This window comes from Panicum virgatum, chromosome 8N (assembly GCF_016808335.1).
Source record: "Panicum virgatum strain AP13 chromosome 8N, P.virgatum_v5, whole genome shotgun sequence".
Taxonomy (NCBI): Eukaryota; Viridiplantae; Streptophyta; class Magnoliopsida; order Poales; family Poaceae; genus Panicum; species Panicum virgatum.
This window is the reverse complement of record NC_053152.1, coordinates 30798010-30815762: the sequence shown is the minus strand read 5'-3', so window position 1 is coordinate 30815762 and position 17753 is coordinate 30798010. Positions and strand designations below refer to the sequence as shown.

Below are 17753 nucleotides of genomic sequence, written 5' to 3'. Positions count from 1 at the left end.
AAAATACTTCAAGGTGTGATGAATCTAATGGTGTCAAATTTTCTCAAAAATTCATTCATTTAGTATAGTTTGTGGGAATTTAAAGTTAAATCAAAAAAGAAAAAGAAAAAAATGGGCCGGCCCATGAAGGCCCACCGATCAAACCGGCCGGTAAACCAGTTGCACGGGAGCTTTTGAATTTCAAACCGGTCAAACTGACCGGTAAACCGGTAAAACCGGCCGGTAAACCGGTCAAATCGGTCGGTAAACCGGTCGAAACCGGTTGCATGGGAGTTTTTGAATTTATTTAAATTTGGATTTGAATTCAACCGGTTTCCACCGGTTACCGGCCTAACCGGTCCGGTAAACCGATACCGGAGGATGGTTTGGCCGGATCGGTCGGATTTTAAAACCCTGGTCAGCACGCGAAAAACTTTAGTGCTTTTCGTCCTCCCTCAGCAATCGACCAAATCTGCCATTAGTCATTTCCCCCCTCCCACGGCGTTTTAAATCTGAAGAAATAGGAGGAGCGACGAGCAATTCGAGGGAGGATTCTGCCATCCCGTCTCGCCGCCCTCCCAAATCTGAGAGCGTTCCCAGGACCTAGGGTTCGCGAGATCCAGCCCCGGGATGGATCCGCACCCTAGAGCTCCCCTGCTCCTCGCCGTCATCGCCCTCCTCGCGTTCGCCGCGTCCGTGGTAAGGGCCTGGCCCGAGCAAAGCTCGAATCTTTGAGCGGAGGTTTTGTTCGTTGGGATCCGACTTGTTGAGAAAATCTCTTCCGCGTATCCTGCAGGCGGCGGCGGCCGCCGAGGACGACGCGTCGGGGATCTCGCTGGGCCGTCGCGCCGGGGTGAGGAATACAGATTACTACGCTTCGCGTGAACTCGTTCCGATTGGAGATGCCGTTTAGGTGCCAAATTCGTTATTCTCTTTGGTCGCTGATGCTTGCTGTCGCTGCGGTTTGGTAGGGGTTCTTGCACGGCCTGAAGAAGGACGCGGTGGCGGAGGGCGACCATGGGGTGGCGCTCGACGAGGTCGGCCCGGGGCTGTTCGACGCGCTCTTCGCCAGCCTCTCCATGATCCTAGTCAGCGAGGTATTGCTTAGTGGTCTGAGCTAGGAGGTTTTCCCGTCGGTAAATGGTCTCAGTGCAGCTGCCGTCCTGCATTGACAGTTTGGCTGTGCTGTTGCTTGTGATGCCAGGGCACAGGATTAACAATGTGTACCCATTTTTCTTCTGTGGTGATGTAGATTGGAGATGAAACATTTATCATTGCTGCGCTGATGGCGATGCGACACCCCAAGTCTATTGTTCTGTCCGGTGCACTCTCTGCACTTTACGTGATGACAGTGAGCTGTTCCTTGATCCTTGTCTCAATAATTCAGATGGCTTATATTTTGCGCAACAAATTCAACTGGAAAAAAATCTTGTACAACTTAGCAATAAATGAAAAGGGATAAATTTCCAATGCTGCCTATATGGTATCTAGTTGCATAACATATATTTGTGGCATGCTCTTTGGCAAATTACTAAATTATGATGTTTAGGTTCAGATATCAATTCATATGATGCTTATTTTTCTAGTTTGTGGTGTGCATAGTCCATGTTTGTACAGTTTAATTATGTTTTTATGGTCCATTTATCTGCCTTTTTTGTACTCGAATTCAATTTACTGTATGCCAGGTGCTTAGTTTTCATTAGTCTAAGCCAATGCCACAAAGGGTTCTCTATGCTGCTAATATATTATCTTTTCTTCCTTCAAGGTATTGTCAACTGGACTCGGTAGAATAGTGCCCAACTTGATATCAAGGAAGCACACAAATAGTGCTGCTACAGGTGCTCATCTTTATGTCTTGAGTTTTGAGGTGTTTGTTTCAGCAGGATAATAATTCTTATCACAAATCTGCAGTTATCATGCTCGAGATTTTGCAGTAGTCTTTTTTTCTCTATAAAGCAAATCTAATAAAACAAAAGTATACAATAAGATACTATATAATATATATTACTTATTTTGTCATCATGTAAATACCCCGTGTTATTGCGAGAATCTGGACAACGCAGTTTAATATTACTGCCAAGATAAATCGATTCTTTCCACTAGGACATATACCAGGCTATCCTTGCCCGGCACACCTGTCCACCTGTGCCAAGATGCTGATCTGTTTATCTGATGTTCTGAATTTGTTTTTAGGGTCATCTGTTTATCTGAACTGAAAAGGTATCAACGCACAGTACTCATAGATGTCAACAATTAACTCAACCATCATTAATTTGGCCTGAAACACTGCAATTTGATGCACATATCTAGACATAGGCATGGGGTCAGGTGCCTCTTGTTGCCGTCTTACTGTGCTGATGGGCCCAGGCTTAGGGCTGATTTTACTACCATAACATCATGATGGGCTGGTTTCACCCCTTGTGGCTATGAAATCAATGCATATGAAATAATTTAGCATACTGATACTGTTGCTCATGATCTCTCTTTTGTTTGCCTGCCAGTTTTGTACTTGTTCTTTGGACTACGCTTGTTGTATATTGCTTGGAAGTCTGACCCAAAGGGATCTCAGAAGAAGGAAATCGAAGAAGTATGTGATCTTTTCCCCATGTGACCTTTGCGTATGCATAGTGCAGCTCATTGCTGCATCTTTTGTTGTATTATATGCAAGTCTGCTGCCTTCTTCTCTTTTACTTGTTGTTTTGTACATTTTTGTCATCCTATATCAATATCATGTGACAATTCAAATATAAGAGTGCACTAGATCACTAGAAAGTACCAGTACAAGTGTTAGGATTGGCTGGAACAGTTTCTTTGCTGTCAGTCCTTAAGCTATAGAAAGAGCATGATACATGCACTCCATAGAAAACTGTCAAATGTATGAATACTGAGATGAGATGTGGGCGCATGAACTGAACTATTGGAAGTTATTGATGAATAGAAGGGTAATAAAACAGGTCAATTGAATTGCATGATTGGAAAAGTATATTGTTATGCATCCTCTTAAACTAAAAGACATGCTTTAAATGGACTACACATCTTTTGATGTATTTTTATTTATGAACTATTGATGTACATGCATGTGTGAGCAGGTGGAAGAGAAGCTTGAGTCAGGTCAAGGAAAATCAACCATTCGTAGGTTCTTTGCAAGATTTTGTACACCAATCTTTTTGGAGGTCAGTTGTTTCATTATGAAAGCATGTCAAATGCTTGTCTTACATCTGCATCAGGATGTATTTATGTCTTAGACAAAGTGTTTTTGCATTTAACACCTTTTATTTTGCAACAATTTTTTGCCTTTTGAGATCTTTTCTGTGTTAAGTGGTACACATGTGGTTTGTGCTCCTCTTTTAGCAAACTGATTATTATTATACGGTGGCAATGTTTCTGTTGTGTTTTTTTGTTAATTTACTAATGTGACCCTGTAATATGCAACTCATTAGAGACTCCTTTGAATCTAACATTCTGTTCTGGTTGCAGGCTTTCATCTTAACCTTTTTAGCTGAATGGGGTGATCGAAGCCAAATAGCAACAATCGCGGTAGGAACTGCTCAACTTGCAGAAATTTGTTGATGTATCTAACCTTCTATTTTGTTGATGCTATTCCATGCATTTCATATTCCATTGAGGGTTGTAATATTTAGAAAGTTACATGTTATTAAGCTGAAAACTCACTATCTGTTGCTTCCCATGTTATCACCATGCAGCTCGCAACCCACAAGAATGCTATTGGAGTTGCAGTTGGAGCATCATTGGGGCACACAGTGTGCACATCTCTTGCAGTGATAGGAGGGAGCATGTTGGCATCAAAGATTTCGCAACGAACAGTAGCGACAATTGGAGGCGTTCTCTTCTTGGGGTTCTCTGTTTCATCCTACTTCTACCCTCCGTTGTGATGGAAAGGTATTGTCAACTCCTTCCACCTTGATGGTAACCTTGAATTGTTTGACGCCCTGCCGAATGAAACATAGTGTAACCTCCCCTTGCTGGACGCCATTTGAAATGATGATGAAGTAACTCAAATTATTCCAGCTTCCCTTGAGTCACAGGTTACAATTCATGTACAGTCCTTACAGAATGATGCATTCTACCATGCTGCCTTCAGTCCATACCTAGAAGCTGCTGCATGAGCATGGCTGATTTTGTGTTGGTTGTATCTAAAATATAACTTATACTATATGCTCCAAGTTCTTCAAGGAAAAGCTGCTCTATGTTCTTTTGTCTGTCTCAATTATTGCATTTTATTTTGTTAGCTTTGTTTCTTGGAAACTGGAAGGTGTTAAAATCATGGACTTAATTTGGTGCCTAGTTGGCCAAAACTTTAGTTGTCATTTCTGCGATTCCAAAGGCAGGCCACAGGTCAGTAGGCTGGGGTTTTTGGAGCAGTTGGAGCTTACCTTGAAGGTAAGGCATCCAATTTGGATTTTGTACTGGAAATCCTTTTTCTCGAAAGCGCAGGAGATTTGTACTGGAAATCTTGATCAAGCATGCCGGTTTGGTTATATGGACCTGGTATGATTTTTCCTAGGTGATGTTATTGGCATCCCAGGACGCTCAGTACGGGTGGCACATAAACAAGATGTTGAGTGAATGCCAACTTTGTCTCAGGTTTCATTCGCCCATGTTGTCACGAGTCTTTTGTCCTTGTGCTTCCGTTTTGCTTTGCTGCTGCCAGTAGCAGGTCCCAGAATGTACTTTTGCAATCCAAGTGTAGTAGTGCCGTACAAAATGCTAGCCAGGGGCAAGGTCAATGCAAGTGGTCAATATGGCCGGGCTTGCCCAATGGCCCACGAACAAAACACTAATTTTTCCAAATTTTATTTTGGCATGACCTAACTTTTGCAAGGACAAAATTTGCTTTCCTTGCATTGGGTATTCGGGTGTAAAAGAAGTGTAGGCTCCATAGATACCAAACCAGAAACCACTTCCAATAACGAAAATTAACTGAGATATGCTTGATTGAAACATTTCACTAGGTTCTGCAAATATAAAAATGCCACTCAATGTGGCTTCATAGTCATACATTTGTTCCCATTCTTAGTGATAAGTAAATTACTGGTAATGAATATGATATGACCGATCATGCCATATCTTGATGAGCTATGTGGCGTATAAAAGCTTAGCTTAATTGCCAAGGCAACCGAGAGCTAATTTGTGGATTATTTTTCTTGAGAACAAAATCATAAGCTCGTCTTTGTCTCGTGTACCACCGAAAATCTAGATAGAAGAAATCACATGGGTCGACCTAACAGTTGAAGGCAGAATCAGTCTTTTGAAGGTCAGTGGCCCATATGGGGACACAAAAACAGCAATGGTGTGCGCGAAATGTGTGAATGTGATGTATCCTGGGATCTAGTTGGACATCTTACCTTCAACATCCTTTTCGACAAGTTTTTTTGTTCTCAAATTGCGCTGAGACCAAAATGGATTCCAAGCTCTTCAAGGGCCTGATGTGCTAACACAGTGTTTGGTTAAACAAAGTTTTGTGATGTGAACAGTGAACCAGAGATGACACTGCTCGACGCTACAGGTGTTCACGCGTACTGGGCGCCGAGCAGAGAGACTTGCGGGGACGGCAAGGGCAGTACTGCAGCCGGCCGTGATTACCAACGAACTCAACTGATGGCCACAGCTACCTCCATCCATCCGTATAACCACCATAACCACCTCCATTCTTTGACTGCCTTCCCTTGCACTCCACACCTCTCCCTTTCGCATCCTCTCTCACACACTACATAACACTCTGAGCGACCAAACTCAGGCACTACTACTTCACAACAGTCAGAACACTTTGCTCCCTGCCTCGCCATCAGCTGCAAGCATGACGCTGGTCAGTGAGCCTCAGCAGCCCAAGGAGCAGGGAACACAAGCTGCAACAAGCCATCATGCTCCAGCAGTTCCAAGTAAGTTCATGCTCTTCTTGCGCATGTATAGAACTGTGGATCATGAATCTTGCATCGTATCTTCTTTAATTCTTACTCTCTCCATCCTTGAAAACATGATGTTAGGACAAGATGAGTAGTTCAATTTGCAGTAGTCATCTTATCTTAACATCATGATTTCATGACTGGAGGGAGTATATGGTTATGAAAAAGATCATATCTCCTTGTGGACAAAACTTTGAGTTGCAAAAAATTGTAACACTGGATATTTGACAGGTAGGCCAGCATAAAGCGAGGAATGTTTCTAACTTATGTATAGTTAATAAATCATCTTTACATCTTTCTAATAGTATATATTGGCTTCACCCTTTTACTTCTTGATAGTTGAGGAAGTTGCAATTGGGGATGCGGTGAACACCGATCAAGAGGAGCAGCGTCGGCAGGCGGCAAGGCGCGAGAGGGACTTCCTGGCAGGGATCAGGAAGCTCATCAAGAGCTTCAAGAGCCTCTCCCACATCTTCGAGATATACAAGGAGGACGACGATGAGAATGAGGACGACGACATGGATGCGGGCATCGAGATCGGGTTCCCCACGGACGTGCAGCACGTGGCGCACATCGGCCTGGATGGGTCCACCAACTTGTCCAGCCTCAGGGGGCTGGAGGGGGCCAGGGACCTGCTCCCCCTCTCCAACCTCACCACCCTCCAGCAGTTCGAGCTCGCCGTGGCCTCCCTGGCTGCTGCTCCGAGCACAGATCGCGATGGGGTGTTAGATAAAGCCTCCCGTGATTAGGTTTATATAAACTAGGATGCACATAGTGCTTGTGATCATGGATGATGGCCCTTGTTTTCTTGTTGTTTTTGTTCATGCTTTTTTGGCGGGGGGGGGGGGGGGGGGGGGGGATACTGTTTGTCCTTTTTTCGGTATTAAGGTTATGTCCATTTTGGCAAAATATTATCATCCAAGAAAAGCAGCAAGGAGACAAGTGCAGTCCTTCTGACAATTGGAATCAGATACCTAATCCTCTGAAGGTTGACGTACACCACGTACAGATGAGCAGCAAGAGACCATCGCCTTGTTCGGCTGGCTGGCTGGATGGCTGGCTGATTTCGCGTGAGAGGAAAATACTGTTGGCTGGCTGGTTGATTGGTGGCTGGGCTGATTTTGTGTGAGAGAAAAATACTGTTGTGGCTGGCTGAATCTGGCTGAATCCGCCAGCCGAACAAGGCGCATATGTTCATCGGTGTCAGAGGAATCGTACACAGAGCAGTGCCGCGATCATATGCAACAACAAATGCATCTCCGTCCTTGGCGTCCTTCCCATCCCAATGTTGGGCAACACCTCTGCCAAAAAGTACAGCTAATTTGTTTTTCTCACTCATGCAGGAGCTGACATTACTGCTCCGCTGAAGAAACAGAGAAAATTCCAAAAATGGGACTCGAAACAACGCGATTCGCATATTTATCATTCCAAATATCGTCTTCGTAAAAATAATTAAGACTCCAAACAGCAACCACTTGATTATACTACCATTTGGTGTATTTTCATTCTTTTCCTTTTTCTTTCTCATGTATTTGGGGTGTCAAATGTCCCTTTTATCCCTCCTCTATTTTTGCACCGCACCAAGTCGGTTCATTTCCTTCTCCCGATCACTCATCTCCCTGGCCGATCGCCTCGCCTCGGGCCGGCGTCGGCGTCATGGAGGATCCCCGCCCGACCAGCCAGCAACAGCGAGCGAGTGCGAGCACTGCCTGCCGCGGCAGGCCCTGCCTCCTGACCGAGCGAGCTCGAGCCCCTGCCCACTGCGGTAAGCGCTGCCTCCTGGCCGAGGACGCCCCTGCCACCATCGGCCATGGCACCTGGCCGAGCCAGGCCCTAGCTGAGCAGGCAGCGGCGCCCCTGGCTGAGGCCGCCGGCTTGGGAGGGGCCCCCTCAGCAATCCTCGTCCAGGCTTCCTCGGTAAGACATGAGATGATGCTCGAGAGTATAGTATAGTTCAGTATCACTAGAAAGGGCCGCGACATTGCTGTGGGTGACCAGTGGATGTACTTGTGGTATGATTTTTTATTTTTACGTGTGGTTGGATAAATATTCTTTTTGCAAACAAATGCCAGAGTACGTTGAGTCCACAGAAACGCTCGGTGGAAATGTTGTAGATTTTGGAATATTAGGTATATTTTGTTTTGAGTCCCATTTTTTAAGTCTCATCTATAGCAAGTTTGTTGATTTCAAAATTTTGAACCACTTCCACGTTCAACATTTTTTAATTTGAAGATATTTTGACGTCCGAATTGTAAGTGCAATGGATCTCATATAAGCATTTGTGTGAACGATTATGAGAACGCTTTGAATTTGAAATTTTGATGCATATGAAAGATTTAGGTTTTGAATTTTTGATTATTTTTTGTATCGAGCACTTATTAATTTGAGGATGTTTTGGTGTTCGAACGTGCACTCATTTGTGGATAATCACCGTGTTCAGCAGGTTGGAGCTGGAGTGGTGTGAGAGAAAAATACTATTACCTGACTGGTGGCTGTAGGCTAGTGCTGGAGGAATGTGAGAGATGAATACTGTAGGGCTGGAGGCACCAGCCTCCAGCCGAACACGGTGAATTCTGGTAATCATGTATATGCACGTGCGTGCACCGGGATCAACTCCTCGTAATGCAGAACAATTGCAAGAGTCAAACGTTCTCAGCCAATTATATGAACAGTCAGCCGTTTGCAGGCGACTTTTCTGTCCAACTGACGAGTACGCTAACTATTGAGCAATCTCTTCAAAGCATTGTACCATTCAATTAAAAAAGAACAATGCACGGAATTGAAAAGAATTTCATCCGGAAGGAATGTCTATTGAATGTATCTGATCATTAGCCGCCAGGTAATACTGTACAGGCTGCAGTCACATGCATCTATCCAGTTACGCTGGTCCTAATTTACCAAATAAGTGTGTAGGCAATGAAGACAGGGATCCACCCCACAAGCCTTGCTCTTATTTGTATTGATCAAAATACATAAGTCTAGCATCTGAAGCACGAAAATGTTAATGCCTAAATGCAAACAGGCATTCAGGAACAGCTCAAATGTCGATAAAAGCGCGCATACATCCCCAGGCTCATACCAATTCTAGGAGCCAGGAGATCCCAAAAATCAGTACATAGTAATTAAAAAGATAGATTGGCATAAGGATGGTTTTCTGGAAGTGAGCATTGCAATGCCCTTTTTACTTTTCTATTTGGACCCCAGTCCCTTCAAGGCTCCAAACAAGCCCCTGCATTGCACAAGATCGAACATGAACAGAAAAACAATCAAAATAATCCAAATTTTAATCAGGACAAAAATTCATTATGCTATATAGATGGATGGAAATTATTCTAGGCCAGAAAGTAGTGTACGAAGGATAGATTGCATATGAATAGTGGGTTGTATTGCATTCAGCCTCAAGGGCGTAAATATAGGGGGTACAAGAGTTGGGGGGCAAGGAGCCTTGATATTTCCTATATATACTACCAAATATACTCTAACATCCCTAAAAAAAATACTCTAACAAGTAGAAATACAAAATTACAAGATTAAACATCCAAAATTATCTTGCAACCAGATTGTTGTTGGAGAACGTTACCACAACCGACTAGACTAATAGGAGTATGTAAACAATGCTTTTTAGAGTAAAAAAGTGCAATAGCAATGGCCTATCAATATACACAATTAACAATGCTAAAATTAGATGGACAAAAAGTTAGCCAATAATAATGAAGCTATGGTGCATGGTAGGATCAAGTCATCCAGAATACACCAAAAGCAATAGTGCAAATGCGTGATTCTTCATTTTGGAAATTTTTATGTACACCCATTGCTCATATGTCAAATTATCAACTATCACACCATGTTTAAGACCTTGACCAAAATATCACGAAAGTAGTAAATGTTTAAGACATGCAGAAGAAGGAACGTTGGAGAAAGCATCTATGCAAAATAAGGGTCAAACTGAGACCATATAGTTTTATTGAAAATATTAAAAAAATAGAAAAGTCAAAACTAGTCTAGTGCTCTCATGACTTTTACTAATAAATGCTACTCAGCTTGTTTTTGTCAGGAGCAACAGAATAGGAAGTAAGGGTGAAATAAAGAGAGTGCAAAAAAGAGTGAAAGGTCACAATAACAATAGTAAGCCTATGGATCTTAATGTCAAAAGGAAAACAGGGTGGAGAGGATTTACAACCATGATAGAAAGTGGTAATAACTCAACTCATAGGATAGCATCATAGCAGAGTAGTACAAAAAGCAAGGGAAGAACTTGAAAACCACCTAAATATAGAAATGATGTCAGCGTAATTATTGGAAGACAAACTGAGAAAAGGAAACAACCACATGATTGGTAGGAGAAAGTGACAAAATCAACAATTACTCTGACTGATAAACATGTTAATCCAGGGGAAGATATAGTAAAGCGGTCAGCTTTTTAGATGCCTATGTAGTGCGCAATGTGTCTGGATCTCAGCATCCTAGTTTAAGGTGGTTCTCATTTGACTCTCTCCACCGACTAAGCTATTAATTTTGCCTTGAAAAAACCAATATCTATTCTATGTGGAACAATATTTCATACCTAATAATCCCTTTGTGACTTGTCCCACTTCCCCTTTATCCTTTGTCTCCCTTCCACCACATGTTAACATTCACAGCCACATTTCTAAGGAACCACTGCAAAAAAATGTTAAGGTGCCCTACTTTTTCCAACTCTCTTCCATCGATTGGAACAAGCGTTCCATTCTTTTCCTTCCCTAGTCACTTACTACTTTTAGGTTGGTTCGCTAGGCAGTGCTTAAGTATTTAGATAGTCAATCCCCTATCCTCTAATTAGAGCCTAGCAGGTTGAAAACATTGGCCACAATAACTAATCCAAGACACAATGAACTCTACCATTGTCTAGCTATTATTTTCATCATCAAGTCTGATCAACACCATCTATAGTATACAGTCGAGGCTCAACATGGCTAGGTGGTGCTTGGAGTTTTGTAATTGGACCATTTCTTCTTAATACAAAGATACGCAGCTCTCCTGCGTGCTCGAAAAAAAAATGGCTCAACTTGGCTGCCCTCTTATAGTCTAGTTGACACCCAATTTGCCTAGCATCACTAACTGATTAATATTTTTTTTTTGCAACAATGTGTTGTGTCAAGATCCATAAGGAAAATGGGGTAACAAAATTCTCTGTGAATACAATATAAGAAAATATTGTCATGATCATAAGTGAAGAAGAATCCTTTTTCTGTCAAGAGTTATTGTGACAATACAATACAAAGGAGCAAAACATACTGTAGATTAAAAACTTTGGTCAAGAATGGTAGAAGTAGCAAATGCAAAATACTGGTACAGTGCACTAAAAAGAACTAATTAGTGATAGAATGTGACAGCACATATATGGAATCTAGCAAAATAGATGAGTGGAGTAATTTGAAGTGCAGACATAATCTTAAATTTCATGTGCATTTATCAAAGACTAAAACAAACACCATTATTAAAGGAATATACATACAAAGGAATCAACTATCAGATTGTTTGTGCATATATATAGCCTATTGCTCAAAGTTGTATTGTTCCCACAATGAAAGAAAGAAACACCGTGTAGCATCAACGGAATTCAACTGAAAATGTGCTACATATAATATGATACTCCAGACACTGACTAAACCTTAAAACACAATGTACATGACATAAATCAGTTGAGCAATAATCTACAAAAACTAGTGTGTACAATGAAAGAAGCAAATAAATCGTTACAACCTAGCTAATCCTTCTATAAATAAAAATAAGTATATAACCAGAAATCAAAGTACACAATTATTTGTGCGCAATACATGACTAGGCAAAGATGTGCACATAGCCTTGCATACACAATGGTAGCATTTTAGTAGCATTGTACATCTAGCGAGGTCAATTTATGCATAACGAAATTACTTTTTTTTAGATAATGGAAGAATATAATGCCATTACTACTACTGACAGATGTATCATTTAGTACCCGTAATTAGCCCCGTAGTTTCCCTTGCCAGATTGAGGGGGCTGAAGGAGAAAGTACATGGTAGTGGAGGCAGTGACAGCGGGAGGGAGCACGCAAGTACGCCGCCACGAGCCACATCTCCGTGACGGCCGCACCGGCGTGCTCTCTCTCGTTGTCACCGCCCGTCAGCACCAAACCAACCGCCTGCACAACCAAACACAAAGCAGAAGCTATAAGGCGCGAATCCATCCACAAGAGACGATTGAATCGAAAAGGGCAAAATCTCAGTCGCATGGTTCAGATTTATGGCTTCTGGGTACCTGCTGGAGATTATATTACATGGGGTGAACGATGATGGAAACAACACAAAAGCAAGATCCAAGATTTATTTTCTCTGGAATGGAACACTAGAACAAAATCAGAGGATACGAGGCAACCAGAAACAAGCAAGAATACATCCGGATTAAGAAAGAAAAGATCACCACCCAAGAATCAAGAAATGGTCCAGGATATGTATCTCAGATCAGGAGACTACCAGGCGGGAGGGATCACCTGAAGATGAGAAGCCTGAAAGGAGAAGAAATCCCCTCCAACAACCATGGATGTCAGATGGGAGGCTTCCGGAAAATCTACAAAGCTAGAGATTGAGAGAGGGGAGAGGGAGGAGGAGATGACTAGTCTTCGCCGCTCCATCAGGCTTTATGAGGGAGAGTGAGGAGGTTTTAATTTAACTCCTGTATTGGACAAAAATATAATGCGAGTAGTACGTTTTGTACATCTCAACAGCAGCCTAAAAGTCACACTTGAGTTTGCTGTACCTCCGGTACCAGTAAAATGCAGTGGATGATGTACCGGCTCACATAGTTAAAATGAAAGGGGTACAAAGTACAGTGCATATTTGTCGTAATAGTGTTTTCATTCTTTAAAAAGGTGTGGTTTTAAAGTTTTCTTCTTTTAATCCCCGTTCAAGACCGATTATCATTTTTTGTTAATATTGTATATCTGGTTCAATTTTACTGTGTCTGTTCACGCATGCAATTTTTCATTCTTTAAAACGGTGTGGTTTTAAAGTTTTCTTCTTTTAATCCCCGTTCAAGACCAATTATCATTTTTTGTTAATATTGTATATCTGGTTCAATTTTACTGTGTCTGTTCACGCATGCAATACTACCCCTTTGAGCACCTCCGAAAGGCTGAGACAGCAGATCCTTAAGATTGAAGAAGTCATCACAGACGCCTAGCTGTCGACGAACACATCACTTAACACTGAAAGAATAGCGCCTGTTAAATCCTGAAATAAATCCAAAAAAATACGAGCATCAATACCGAGCCACGTGGGCAAGTACCACCACAAGGAACCTTACCAGCGGAGCTAGATTCAATTCGCCTTCTAGGGTATATTTCATCATTAATTTGTATTAACCTTTACTTGTATACTTATTTGACTTTTTTATCCTAAATTAGGGTTTGCTTGGATCTCATAGGGATAACAAAATTTATAGATATGGATAATGATAGATAAGAATATGAGTTCTAACTAATAATAATATGGGCTGATCGGCTCACTTAATTATATAATTAGAAGAGCGTGAGATAAAAGAGATATAGGAAGTGTCTATCCTGAAATTCCGGCTCTCCCCACTTGATTTTTTAGAACGCTGGATCAAAATCCAACGGTTCTCCTTCATCTTCTACCTTTAGACACTAGCTTCCCAGGCATCCCTGCCCCTACCACCACCCATCGTGCCACCATCTAGCCGTGGCAGGCTAGAGTTTCGTTGGAGCTCCACGCCTCGCCTCGCCACCTCGTGCCACCTCCTCCTACCCCCTTCCCCCACCCTCGCCTCGTGCCGGCATCTTTGTCGTCCCCCTGCCCCTATCTGGCCCAACCGCCCTCCTCCAACACCCAGTCCAGTGGCGCCATCGTCGTCGGCCTCACCGCCCCCGCGCCCAAAACCTCCGCCTGGCCGGCCTACCTCCGCCGACCTTCCTCTAGGACCGCCGGTGAACTCTCCAATCAACCCCAGGAACCTAAATCCCTAAATCCCAAATCATTAATCACGCTGGAGCTAATCCACCTCGCCGGAGCTCGAATTCAGCTCTCACCCGCGTTAAAAAACAAATGAGTGAGGAGATGTTTCACCCATAGTGGGAGATTGGCTACTGAATTCATCCGGTAACCTCATCGTCAGGAGAAGGAAAAAATATATTGCTCTCCGTATACAATGTGAAAGGAGAACCAGGATAAAAAAAAGCCACTGTCAGATCCTAACGACTAGTCTCACAAGTAGGGATGTAAATGGATCGGATACGGACGGATATTGTCGATATTGTATTTATTTTCACATTTTCTATCGGATTTGGATTCGAACACGGATTGTCTCAAATACATATATGGATTTGAATTGCTTCGCTTACGAATATGAATAGATGTGTATCGAATACAGAGTGAACCGGATGCGGATCATGTCGGGCACGGATGTTTATTCAGATATCGAGTAAAGACAACATTTATTCATATCGCACATGTTGTAACGCTCGAACATCATAAGATTCCAAATTTTAATTAAATTATACTTAATGAAGCAAATTAATAAACAACTTTTCCAACGATTACATAGATAAGAGAGATTCAATTACATGACATTCTAACTTGCACTCAAATCTATTCATCTATTTTGGAGGCTAGATTTGAATTAAAATCATGCTTGATTATAACAATAGATGACATACCATTTTAGGCACTCAACTACACGACATTGACAATCTAATTTATTACATGCATAATATATGTAGGAGATATCAATTTATTACTAGAGTTTGAATTATTATACGATATTGAGTTTTTATTAAAATAGAACGTCGAATCATTGCTAAAGTTTGACTTTACTTCTTAAACTAGACTGAGAATAAATAAGATTCAACTTATATAGAGTGGCAATAGGTAGATTATATTTTTAGAAAAATTTTAGTGCTAATTTTATGTTTTTCTGATTTCAAATGAATTAGTTATAAATTTTTAGAGACAAATTTAATTTATATTGATGTATATCTTTTACATTGTAAAACCAGAGTAGTGGAACTAGGTAGATTATATTTTTAGAAAAAATTTGGCACCAATTATATTGATGTATATTTTTATTTGAAATGAATTAGTTATAAATTATTGGATATTAAATTAATTTTTTACTAATATATATTATAAAATTATCCAAATTTGATATCCGAATCACCTATCCAGATTATTCGACCGGATATTTGATATCCGACAGATATTGCCCATATTGTATCCGAATCCGATATCCGAACAAAGTATCTGAATTCCTATCCGATATTCGAAATAATATCTGAATCACGGTTCGACCCCTCTCAATCAGTTGGTACGAAAATATTCGTACTATTTACATGAATTTTCTCCTACACAAGTACGCCACGCATGCTGGCACATCATTACATCACCGTACTCCCTCCGTCCAACGATAAAGGCAACTCTTGCTCCCCGAAAAATTAAATAAGTTCAAAGTTAATTAGACTTATATAAAAATTACTACTTCCTCCGTCCCGCAATATAAGCACTTCTAGCATTCAAAATTTTTACTATAATGTAAGCATTCCTATATGTAGGTCCTACCATGTTATCCTTCTACCTCGCGTCTCTTGGATGACTGGATCTCCAAGCCCGCACGCCCGCCGCCGCACTCCCAGCTCCGGCACGCCTGCCCGCCGCCGCCCCTTCAAGCTCCGACCACCATCCCGCCCACCTCCCCTCCCGCTCCGACTGCCGCGTGGTGGCCCCGCCGCCGCCGCCATCCTCCCCTCCCGCTCCGGCTGCCGCGACGCGCGGCCGTCCTCCTCTTACTCCGGCTCCCCCTGCTCTGGCCGCCGCGAGGGGCCCCCTCCTCCCCCTGCTCCGGCCGCCGCCAGGGGCACCTCCTCCCCGGCTCCCCTTGCTCCGGCCGCCGCCAGGGGCGGCCTCCTCCCCCCTGCTCCGGCCGCCGCGGGGGCCCCTCCTTTCCCTGCTCCAGCCGGCCGAGGCACGCCCGCCTGCGCTCCTCCCCTTCCGCCCGGCCGCGCGTGCGGGGGCCGCCGTGCTACCCTCCTTGACGGCGGCGGCGAGAGCCACTCAGCGCTGGTGTCCCCGGGAGCCGTGCCAAGGCTCATCCACTTAAGGGCAAAATCGTCATTTCCCCCTCCTTCTATTTTTCCAATTTGAATCCTTGAAGTGCTTATATATTGGGACGGAGGGAGTAATATTTTTATCTTCAAATAAATTCATATAAATATATATTATATAATTAATTTAATGATATTTATTTTGTAATACAAATATCAATACTTTTTTACATAAATTTGATTAAAATTAAAATTACTTGATTCCTCCCCCAGCGGGAGTTGCATTCTTTTAATACGGACGAGGGAGTACGTCCAAGCCGGTGTCCAGCCGGTCGGCGTGGTGGAGCCCCCCGAAGACCATCGGTCGCGATGCGTGTCAGCGCGTCGAGGACAAGTTGGTGACGTGGGATTTTATCCAACGCGATACTTGGCACTGTTTGATTCCCTAGCGAGGTAGCGCTAGAAATCGTAGCTGACTTTGACTATTAATTACAAGTGTCAAACTAAATCAATTTACAAAATCAACTCTAGAACTCCTGCGCTAGGAACCTCTGAAGAATCTAATGAGATCTTTGGCCGTGTAATTAGAGAATGGTTATTGTAGCATCAATGTATCCAATCATAAATTAATTATCATCATTAGATTCGTCGCAAAATGTTACACTCATATCTAAAATTTTTTTGCAAATAGACTTCATTCATGAAATTTTTTTTCTCGGCTTACGTGCGCTACCAAAAGTGACCGCGAACCAAGCAAGGCCTTGAGGTCTCGTTTGGTAGTTGTACATCCAATGTTTAATGTAAATTTGAATATTCAAATGTTAATATAAAAGTAATTGTATAAGTTGCAAGCTTAACTCTAAATGAATCTATTAAATATAAGTAATACACAATTAAAGGATGATTACTGTAGCAATTAGTTGTCAAATTATGGACTTAATTAAGCTTAGTAAATTCGTCTCGTGATTAAGTCGCGACTTATGAAATTATTTTAATAATAAATCTATATTTAATACTTCTAATTGGTGTTTAAACATGTGATGGGACAAGTGAGTTAAATTTATAAAACAATCTCATATGGACAATAAACACTATAGACTATAATTTAGATCTCTGGTGGACAAATTTCATCACAAGAAACTTTACCAGCTAAGCTATGCTCAGTTGGCTGCTCAAGGTATGCTTATTTCATATTATAATTTGGATTACATAATCTAGCACACATAAGCTGAATTATATAATCTATCTAGGAGATAAGAAATAAGTAGACCCTATAGTGTAAGAATTTTTGCCAAGTGTTACATTTTTTTTGTAACTTGACACTGAGAGTTTTTATAAGCGTCCTGTCTAAATTTATGTCATTTATCATTATGAAAGCACATGAAACCACTAAAAATGCAGACTGAATTCTAAGAATTATGAAAAGAGAAACTACTCAAGGTTCCTTATGCACGCGCTTTAGCAACGAAGCACTCATCCTTTATTCTTGTTATGAAGAAATAGATTAGTGATCAATTTTTGTAATTAATATTTAATTAGATTAATAACATCATTAGAATGACATTAGAAAGTTGCCAATTACATGAAGGGATCAATCCCGAAGGGGTATGTCTCTTTCAGGAACGGACACCTCTTTGTCCCTCTTGTTTTTTTTTGGAAAAGTAAAGCTTTATTGATGTTAGACAATTACATCAAGATGATACAATCACATTTGTCCCTCTTGTACATGTACAAAAGGAGTGTTCCTCCACTAATCAATACGATCATTCACTTCCATA

General features: G+C 41.8%; 2 protein-coding genes and 1 long non-coding RNA gene across 4 annotated transcripts; 2 read left to right on the top strand and 1 right to left on the bottom strand.

Moving 5' to 3' along the window:
• Window positions 1-421: 421 nt before the first annotated feature.
• LOC120685556 (GDT1-like protein 3) lies at window positions 422-4207 on the top strand. 2 transcript variants are annotated; one of them, XM_039967550.1, is made up of 9 exons: window positions 422-678; window positions 776-832; window positions 951-1076; window positions 1232-1330; window positions 1745-1817; window positions 2481-2566; window positions 3069-3152; window positions 3457-3516; window positions 3684-4207. In XM_039967550.1, the coding sequence occupies exons 1-9, from the start codon at window positions 610-612 to the stop codon at window positions 3870-3872; spliced, it is 843 nt and encodes a 280-aa protein (XP_039823484.1). In that variant the 5' UTR covers window positions 422-609; the 3' UTR covers window positions 3873-4207. The 2 variants fall into 2 exon arrangements, with proteins under 2 accessions (XP_039823484.1, XP_039823485.1); XM_039967551.1 differs by having other exon boundaries at window positions 453-675.
• Window positions 4208-4349: 142 nt separating this feature from the next.
• Window positions 4350-6746, top strand: LOC120685558 (CRIB domain-containing protein RIC4-like). Its single transcript, XM_039967552.1, has 3 exons — window positions 4350-5624; window positions 5738-5879; window positions 6243-6746. The coding sequence occupies exons 2-3, from the start codon at window positions 5798-5800 to the stop codon at window positions 6650-6652; spliced, it is 492 nt and encodes a 163-aa protein (XP_039823486.1). The 5' UTR covers window positions 4350-5624; window positions 5738-5797; the 3' UTR covers window positions 6653-6746.
• Window positions 6747-8820: 2074 nt separating this feature from the next.
• LOC120686886 lies at window positions 8821-12588 on the bottom strand. The gene is made up of 3 exons (XR_005680433.1): window positions 12415-12588; window positions 11884-12066; window positions 8821-9132 (listed from the first exon to the last, which is right to left on the bottom strand). It is a non-coding gene; the product is annotated as an uncharacterized LOC120686886 (long non-coding RNA).
• Window positions 12589-17753: the final 5165 nt, after the last annotated feature.

Bases quoted from the DNA above. Each gene is read 5' to 3' on its own strand.
- LOC120685556 (XM_039967550.1), top strand. From the start codon at position 610: ATGGATCCGCACCCTAGAGCTCCCCTGCTCCTCGCCGTCATCGCCCTC. The intron at 833-950 runs GTGAGGAATACA...GCGGTTTGGTAG, and splicing joins CGCTGGGCCGTCGCGCCGGG to GGGTTCTTGCACGGCCTGAA. The intron at 1,077-1,231 runs GTATTGCTTAGT...GTGGTGATGTAG, and splicing joins CCATGATCCTAGTCAGCGAG to ATTGGAGATGAAACATTTAT.
- LOC120685558 (XM_039967552.1), top strand. From the start codon at position 5,798: ATGACGCTGGTCAGTGAGCCTCAGCAGCCCAAGGAGCAGGGAACACAA. The intron at 5,880-6,242 runs GTAAGTTCATGC...ACTTCTTGATAG, and splicing joins TCATGCTCCAGCAGTTCCAA to TTGAGGAAGTTGCAATTGGG.